Source organism: Mesitornis unicolor, unplaced genomic scaffold (genome assembly GCF_000695765.1).
Source record: "Mesitornis unicolor isolate BGI_N332 unplaced genomic scaffold, ASM69576v1 scaffold14991, whole genome shotgun sequence".
Classification (NCBI taxonomy): domain Eukaryota; kingdom Metazoa; phylum Chordata; class Aves; order Mesitornithiformes; family Mesitornithidae; genus Mesitornis; species Mesitornis unicolor.
Genome location: NW_010164636.1, coordinates 1 through 7,792, shown reverse-complemented (window position 1 = coordinate 7,792; position 7,792 = coordinate 1). Strand labels below are relative to the sequence as shown.

Below are 7,792 nucleotides of genomic sequence, written 5' to 3'. Positions count from 1 at the left end.
GTCACCCCATCCCAGCCCATGTGCAATGTCAAGAAGAAATTAAAGCTGGGAGGTAAATTGGCCAGGAAGCGATGCCAGCAGCATCTGGTAGGGTCCCCATTGTGGCAACCCCACCACCAGCCCACTCTGACCCTTAGTTATGTCATGGTACTGATTTCCCCTCTCCTCCCCCCACCACGACAGTTTTTGTGCTGAATACATATTCTGTCTTATAAAAATAGTCCTCTGGTATCAAAAGACAAATAAAACAAGAGAGGAATAATAGACCCCAGTCGCCAGCAGCAGTGCAAATGAGGAGAGCCAGCTCAGGAAGGATGGGCTTAAGGTGTCCTTGGTTTGTCACTTCTTCAAGAGGAAGGAGGTTGATTGGACTTTGATGGCTGGGACTGGCCTAGAGCAAGAAGAAAGAGAAAGGAGACAACTCATGTGAGTGCAAAGACCAAGCATCCACCACAACCATCCTTCACAGCTCAGGTCCCTGAGACAAGAGGGGACCTGAGACCGTCATGGTCACCCATGCCTTGTCTCAAAAATACAAGACAAACTTCATCGTTTCGAGGTGTTTTCCTTTGGTGTACCCTCGAAACCCTGATAGGACGCAGAGTCCACCAAAGCATGTGGTGGCACAAGGCAGTAACCAGCAGTGAGAGCTGGGAGCCCACCAGCTGATGACCCCAAGGGCTTACTGCTCCTGGCTTCCCAAGAACAGCCAAGGTGTTTTGTGCACTACCAAGAGACATTCCCAAAGGTCTGTCTTATCTACTAGAAGAGATGAGCTACAGGGATTGAGTTACAGCGAGAAATTCTGAGGTATATTCAGTCCCAAAGACATAAGAACATGAAATGGTCCAAGAGGATCAAAGCAGTAATTAGCAAAGCGGTACTTAGCAAAGCAGACCACGTGGAGATGAGGGCCAACTCCTTCCCTCCACGGCTGGACATGGCCCACAAGCCCACCTAGCAGGAGGGGATGGATGTGTGATTCCTTGGGGCTCCACTGTCCTGGGCTGAAAGCAGCTGTGACATTGTAAAGGACTTGGACTGAATCTCCCAGCTCCAAACTGCAAAGCTCATGTCCTCCCATTCCCTTGGACACAAGTGCCCAAGCCCTCTTACTGTTTGGGTACCCAGAGGGGCTATGTCTTGCTCATCTAAGAACCTCTGGGAAGGGAGACATTTAACCCCCAGCCTCCTGGGTCCCTCCCTGAGTCCAATGTTTAACCAAAGGCCATCCCCCATGGTCCTGCACGGTGTCTGTCACTCACCTTTGAGGTGGCATCGGTCTGTAGGGAGGAAAGACAAAACAGAGCATCAATGTCCATCCTTTCACTCCACTGTCCCCCAGCAGCTCACCAACAGCCTCTGTGGGGTGGGATGAAGGGGCCATATGCACCCACCAACGGATGGCATCTCCCTTAACCCATCTGGACCCTATAACTGGCAAAGCCCCAGCTTTGGTCACCACTGGCCAACTTTGGCCAAACCCTGTGGGTTCCTGCCAGGTGGAGGCATGACCACAGACCCCAGACACCCATACGGACCTTGCTCAGGTAGGCAGGATTTTTTTCCTGCATCACGCAAGAGGGAGCATGGGCACAGGGTTGTTAACAAATGTAGGGTCCCCATCTGGACAAACACACTGGTTGTGGTTGCTCCCCAGGATTTGGGACATCTTCTGAATTCCTTTCTACCTATTACTGATGTCCCATACCAAAGATCCAAAATGCCTTGCAGGCCAATTATCTCAAAGCTGGTGGGCTTCAAACTTTTCAGCAGCAGGTACAGACCCACACAGCCCAGAGCATTTCTCCTGCCCCTCAGCAGCCTGACCTGTGCACACCAACCACATTGGAGCAGGAGAAACCCAGGTCATGGTGAAGACACCATCAGAGCACACACCACAGTGACACTGGGAATGTCCCACCCAGATGTGACACACTGTGTCCACTTGCAGGACACCAGCAGTGGTGGGAGATAGCTCAACTCCTCTCTCAACTTACTTTAATGGCCTTGTGGGGTGGCTCATGGCACTTGTCCCCGATGCCTTGAAGTTGGTAGGAGGGACCATGACCAGCAGGGTCTGTCCATGTGCAGAAGGCAGCTCTTTGGCCAGAAGAGGACTTCCAGGCAGCGGTCGACGTGGGGGCTGGTGCTTTGAGGTGACCTGGGATCACAAAGTGTATGGGGAGAGACAGTATCCTTAGAGGAGCATCCAGTGACCTCCTCCAAACCCCTCTACCCTGCTGCAGAGCTGAGATGCTTCAAAGTGTCTCACAACACCACCCCAACTGCCTTAAAACATTGTCATTATCTGATGAGCTTTCTTCACCATTGCAACAAATTGTCTCTTAGGATGGTGTGACAGCTTCTCAATAGTCCCAACCCAAAAGAGCCACTGACAGCCAAAAACCAGGGAGTTTCTATGATTCTGGCATGAAGGCACAGCAAAGCTCACCAGCGGCGTCCTCACAGGGCTGCAGGGAAGAGGTCTCTTTGGAGGAGGCAGCTTAGCTTGGGAGACAACAGTCTTGGTGGGGACCATGGGCGATTTGGTGACTGGTGGAGGTGGCCTGGCAGGTTTGGGTTCTCTTGGTCGCGGAGGGATGGAGTGAGGAGCCGGGCGAAGAGGGTGGACAACGTTGATGGGCTGGGAGCCGGGCTGGTGAGTGCTGGGTTTGCGGGGGATTCCAGCCCGTGTGGCCTGCAGGGAAGAGAAAAGCAGAAGTGAAATCCTTAGGTGTATTTTCCTGGATGACTAAAAGCAGATGTAACTTCAAGGTCTGGGTGCTAGGGAGTTGCAGGAAGAGCACTGGGTATTTATTCCACTTTCTGGGACCACCATTTTTACCATCCTGCCCAAAAGCTGAATGTGTTTGTACCTCGCTAAGCATATAAGAGCACACAGGGATGAGAAAGGTGCTGGTCTCAAATCTGGAGCAGGTTCAGCTCTGGTGAATCCATACCAGATTTCCACCAGATGGGAGACATCATCCATTCTGCCCCTCAGAACATTCTGCATCCTCTCAGCCACTGTCATGCTCAAAAAACCCTAAATTCTTCCTAAATTCAGCCCATCCCTAGGTCACCAGAGCAGGCACAACCAGCAGCAGAAGCATCTGCCTCCCTTGGAGACCCAGCACAAAGTCATCAGTGGGATGGCACAGCCCTGGGACAACTTTGCCAAGGTGATGGACAATTGTCCACCATGGGCTCCTGGCAATCACTGGGGTCTTTCTGAGCTGGCAGAGGCCAACAGACTCACTTTTAGGAGGGATGAACCCTACTGACCAAGGGCCCACAGTGCAGACACAGTGCAAAACCAGCAGAGTACCAGTTGCTTGCCCAGTTGGCACAGGGAGAGGTGATCACCCACAGGTATCAGCTCTCAGAGAGGGAAAGCAAACCCAGGAGGCGAGTTATTACTTACTTTAGTAGTGGGGCTGGAGGTGGAAACATTGCGCAAGACGAAAGCAGCTTTGGGATGGCCACCGGTTGACTTTCGACTGATGGTTTTGCTCCTGCCCAGGATCACAAATGTAAATCACAGATGGCAAAATAAAATAAGCAGGTTTTTTGCAACAGCTGCCTCCTGAAGCGCTGTGTGTCAGAGGGATCCTGTCTCCGTTAACAGCTCATTAACAGAGAACCTTGTAGAGCTGGGTGAGATGGGATGACAAGTCTGTCTTGAGATAATGAGGATAATGAAGGAGCTTGTTGGGTTCTGAGTGGTTTTCTTTTCTCAAATGATTGCAAGGGCTCTGAGCTATGTGTGTGTGTACTTGTACTGGGAGTGGAAATAATGAGAATATCTATATTCAACACTACTTTAGAGTCCTTCCAGCTCTTGCAGCCTGTTAGGAGCAGATGACAAGAAAGCTCCTTGGTACCAGGCCATCTTCATCATCACTCTCTGGAGTTGTTCTGTCCAATGCAAGATTCCTGTCCTCTGCTCAGCAGAGACCTGAGAGCCTCAGACTCTCCCAGAAGAGAGCTCTTCTTATCTCAACCAGGTCTGTGCGTTACCAGCTCCCCACAGCCATTCCTACCAGTCTGGATGCTGGTCTAGAGAAGGGATCTAGGACTCATCACCCACCTGTATGTCTCCTGGCTCCTCCTCCTCATCTCCTTTATCCATTTATTCAGGATCGAGTTCTCCTGCCGGTACCAATAGTAGATGCTCATCATCAGGACCGGGAGGAAGAGCAGGAAGATGAGCAGGAGGGATATTAAGATGGTTACGTGATCTGGAAAAGAAAGCACAAAGATGAGTGTGGGGCTGGGAGACCCAACAGGCTCCATCTCCACCCGATGCAAACATTGCTCCCATCATTGCTGATCGCACCTCCAGAAAGGGAGCAATACCATCTGGGGGCCTCTGATGAAAAGGGGTGGCCACCAAGCAACCAGAGCTACGAGTCTACATGAACAGACCCAACCCAGCACATTTGGGAGCAGAGCTTTCAGCAGCTTTGTCGCCCCATTTCCTCCTCTCGTGGCATTACCCCAGCCCCACCAGCATCACAAGGAGCCGGATGAGAAGTCGTGACTCACTGTCGCGCTGCACGGGGCCACTGTCCACGCTGCCGCCCAAGCCCGGCTTCTCACAGTAGGGGGGAGCCCAGCCAGCATCGCAGTGGCAGTTCTTGTTGCTGTTGCAGACCTGCAGGGAGAGAAGAAGGGTTGGAGACCATGAGGGATGGATGGAAACAATGGCCTGTAGGGTGGGGATGAGAGCAAACGGCCAACGGCAGGAGTCCAGGCTGAAGGAGTTTCAATATTCACCCCTTGAACATCACTTGGATCACATCTGTGTTGCCCTCAGATGTGCAATTGCAATGCACACAGATATGTTCTTGCTGACACTTAAAATTTCCCTGCTCTTTGCAGAAACCTAGAGGACAGGTATCTTATACCCTCACTTTTCACACCGCTTGACTAGCCAAGCCTAATGCCACTAATGCTTTTTGTTGAGGCAGAAGTTTGTTAAACATTTTCTCCTTGGGATCTTCCCATTAAACCACAGCATTGCTGTTGCCTTACCTGACAAAGCCCTGCGTTGTGCAGAGGTCAAATCTTTGTAGCCTTTAAGCTTTGGACAACAGTGGCTCTTTCTATTCACTGAACCACTTCCCTGCCTTTTTGCAGCCCTGGTTGTGTTTCTAACTCCTGCTTTGCTCTCAGAGGGAACAGGCACCTGCTCTGAGCTCCAAACACCCTCCAATTCAAATAGGACCTTGATCCAAATTTTGCAGATGGTCCTTACATCAAGAATGATCTTATTCCTCTTACTTGGACACAGGCAAACAAAGATCTCAGCTCAGTCTCACCCAGAGCTGATGCATGTGAGAGTTATGAAAAGCAGATGCCCACTGTGTTGCAAGGCTCATCCGTGGGGGAGATGCTTGATTTTGTTTAAAAATCTGTGTTTATCTCAGGAGCCTGCTGTAGGTCTCTGGCAGTAACTCACCCCATGGCCGTTGCACCGGGAAACGCACTTTTCCAGCTCAAAAAGGGAGGCATTCTGGCACCGGCGATCTTTGCAAACCTGAGAGAGAGCCAAGAAGCCAAGGTTAGGGGAAGACCCGAAAGAGGAGGGGGGCAGCGATCTTCTGGCTTCACAGATAGGAGTCATTTTCTGTGGAAATTGCAGGTTGGTTAAACCGTATTGTTCCAGGTCAATGTGTTTCACTACGATTTTTGGCATAACCCAGGAAACCTCTGCCATTGCCCCATCCAGGATGGCTCAGTGAACACCAGCCACCACCACTCCCACCCCATCCCCTGACAACCCTAACGGCAGCTCCTGGAGAAGATATTTCCCATCTGGCCCTAAAAGGCAGGCACCAGCCAAAAAAACAACCCTGCATTTCCAAACCAGCCATCTTTTCTCATCAAAGTGTCGACATTTCAGCCTTCCATCCCAAAGTGGGATGATAATTTCACAATTAAAATGCCAAATAGCGAAGGCCATTATCTCCCCAGCCAGCTCTGTCTGGCGTGCATCCCTGCTACCGCGTTGTCTACCAGGCTTCTGCCCTTTCTCAGTTGAACTGACCCTCTGTGAAGTATTTGGAGATACAGGGGCTGCAGGAAGAGCTAATGCTCAGTTAACAGCATCTGTTTGGATCTGTCGTCTTGATTCCTATCACAGCTTTTCCCTGGGAAACAGTTTATTCACAGGAGGAAGCCTCACTCAAGTACTGGAGCATGAAACTCTTGTTGGGGTTGCTCCACTATGCATTAAATCAGTAAAAAATGCATGGAAGCCAGAGAGAAGAATTAGTGGCCCACACACAAGCATCTGGTGACATCTAGAAATGCCCTGGCTGAGATGTCACCATGTCTAAGCATGGAGGAAACCACATCCCATGGCCTGGCTGTAATGCAGAGAAGAGCCAATGTCCCACATGGGAGCTGGGACAAGAGCCCAGGAGTTGCTCTGTAGGAGACCCCAGCTCTAGGAAGAGGTACTCACCATCCCATCTCCACATTTCGTCCCTGTCATCACCAGCCCGGGGTCAGAGAGGTCTTCCTCGTCGTCCTTCGCAGTGTACATGTAGGTGCCCCTGCACTTCACCTCCCGCCCATTGAAGCGGATGGTGGTGTCGATGGAGACGGTGTTGGTCCCCTGGGGCTTCTTAGCAGAACTCTGGCACTGGATCTTGCCACACATCGCATCCCTGGGAGCAGGACACAGACAAGGTGAGGGCAGGAGCCACCTCACCCCCTCTATCCCATCACCCCCTGCCCTGCTGCCTGCCAGCTCACCTCCCTCTGATTTTATGGCCATGGGAGAGGCTCAGCAGGTCCAGAAAGGACTTAGATAAATCATGGACAGCACAAAAATGCTGGAGGGAATGGGCAAGGGTGGTCTGTCCAACGTCCCTGGTCTAACTGGGAATACTGGAGAGGACACATTCCCTAAATAGCATCTCCTGCTGATGCTGTCTTTGGTTCAGTGATGGGGACTAAGCCCAGAAAGGACCTGGTGGCTTCCTCATCTCCAAAACGGAGCTGGCACCCGAAGTGATGCCAGGAGGTCGGGGTAGGACCCTGCCAGACCCTTCACAGGGATGGGCAGTGGAAGGCTGCAGGTGTATGAGGAGGAGATGGGGCACACATGGGTGCCAGCACTGCACCCACCTCTTGTCGCATTTCACGTAGCGTCCCTGGCTGTCTTTGCCGCAGTTGCCGTAGGTGTTGCCAGCCATATTCACATCCTGGAAACAGGCGTCTGGGGCTGGCCAGGCACCTGCAGGGAGGGAGGAAAGGTCCTGGTGGAATGGGGAAAGCAGGGAGCAGGGAGAAACACCAAAACCAGGAGCAGCAGATGGATACTTGTGGATGAAATACCATGGAGACATCTCCTGGAGAGCTGCTACTGCGGGTGGTGGACCATGAACATCACAAGAGGGGTGAAACCCCCTTTTCTCTAGGGTCCTGCAGAGGATTTTGGTCCTAGGGGAAGATTTTTTCCCCCCAAGCCTGCTGCAGCGCTCCTGGGGGCACCCACTGGTGCTGGCCCTGGGAGTGACAGCACCGCTGTGCAAATGGAGACCTATGTACATAACCACACCGTGTGTGACTGTACAAAGGATTTGGTCATGGAAGGTACGTACAACTTAAGAACCACATCACCTATGGGCCACATGCAATGTAAAATCCATAGGCAGTGTGAGGGCTGTATGCAGAATAAGGGGTAACTAAAGCAAGCCCATATATGATCTACAAAATATGCACTGTATGCAGCACTGAAGCCATAGACTCACAGAATCATTAAGGTTGGAAGAGA

At 51.6% G+C, this 7,792-nt stretch overlaps 1 protein-coding gene across 1 annotated transcript; it reads right to left on the bottom strand.

Moving 5' to 3' along the window:
• Positions 1–339: 339 nt before the first annotated feature.
• LOC104548380 (disintegrin and metalloproteinase domain-containing protein 19-like) lies at positions 340–7,252 on the bottom strand (the record flags this gene model as incomplete). The annotated part of the gene is made up of 10 exons (XM_010194385.1): positions 340–391; positions 1,266–1,283; positions 2,001–2,164; positions 2,456–2,701; positions 3,428–3,518; positions 4,094–4,244; positions 4,552–4,660; positions 5,468–5,545; positions 6,476–6,680; positions 7,144–7,252. Coding segments are annotated over 10 exons (1,223 nt in total), but the record flags the coding sequence as incomplete, so codon positions are not given.
• Between the last annotated feature and the right edge of the window lie 540 nt (positions 7,253–7,792).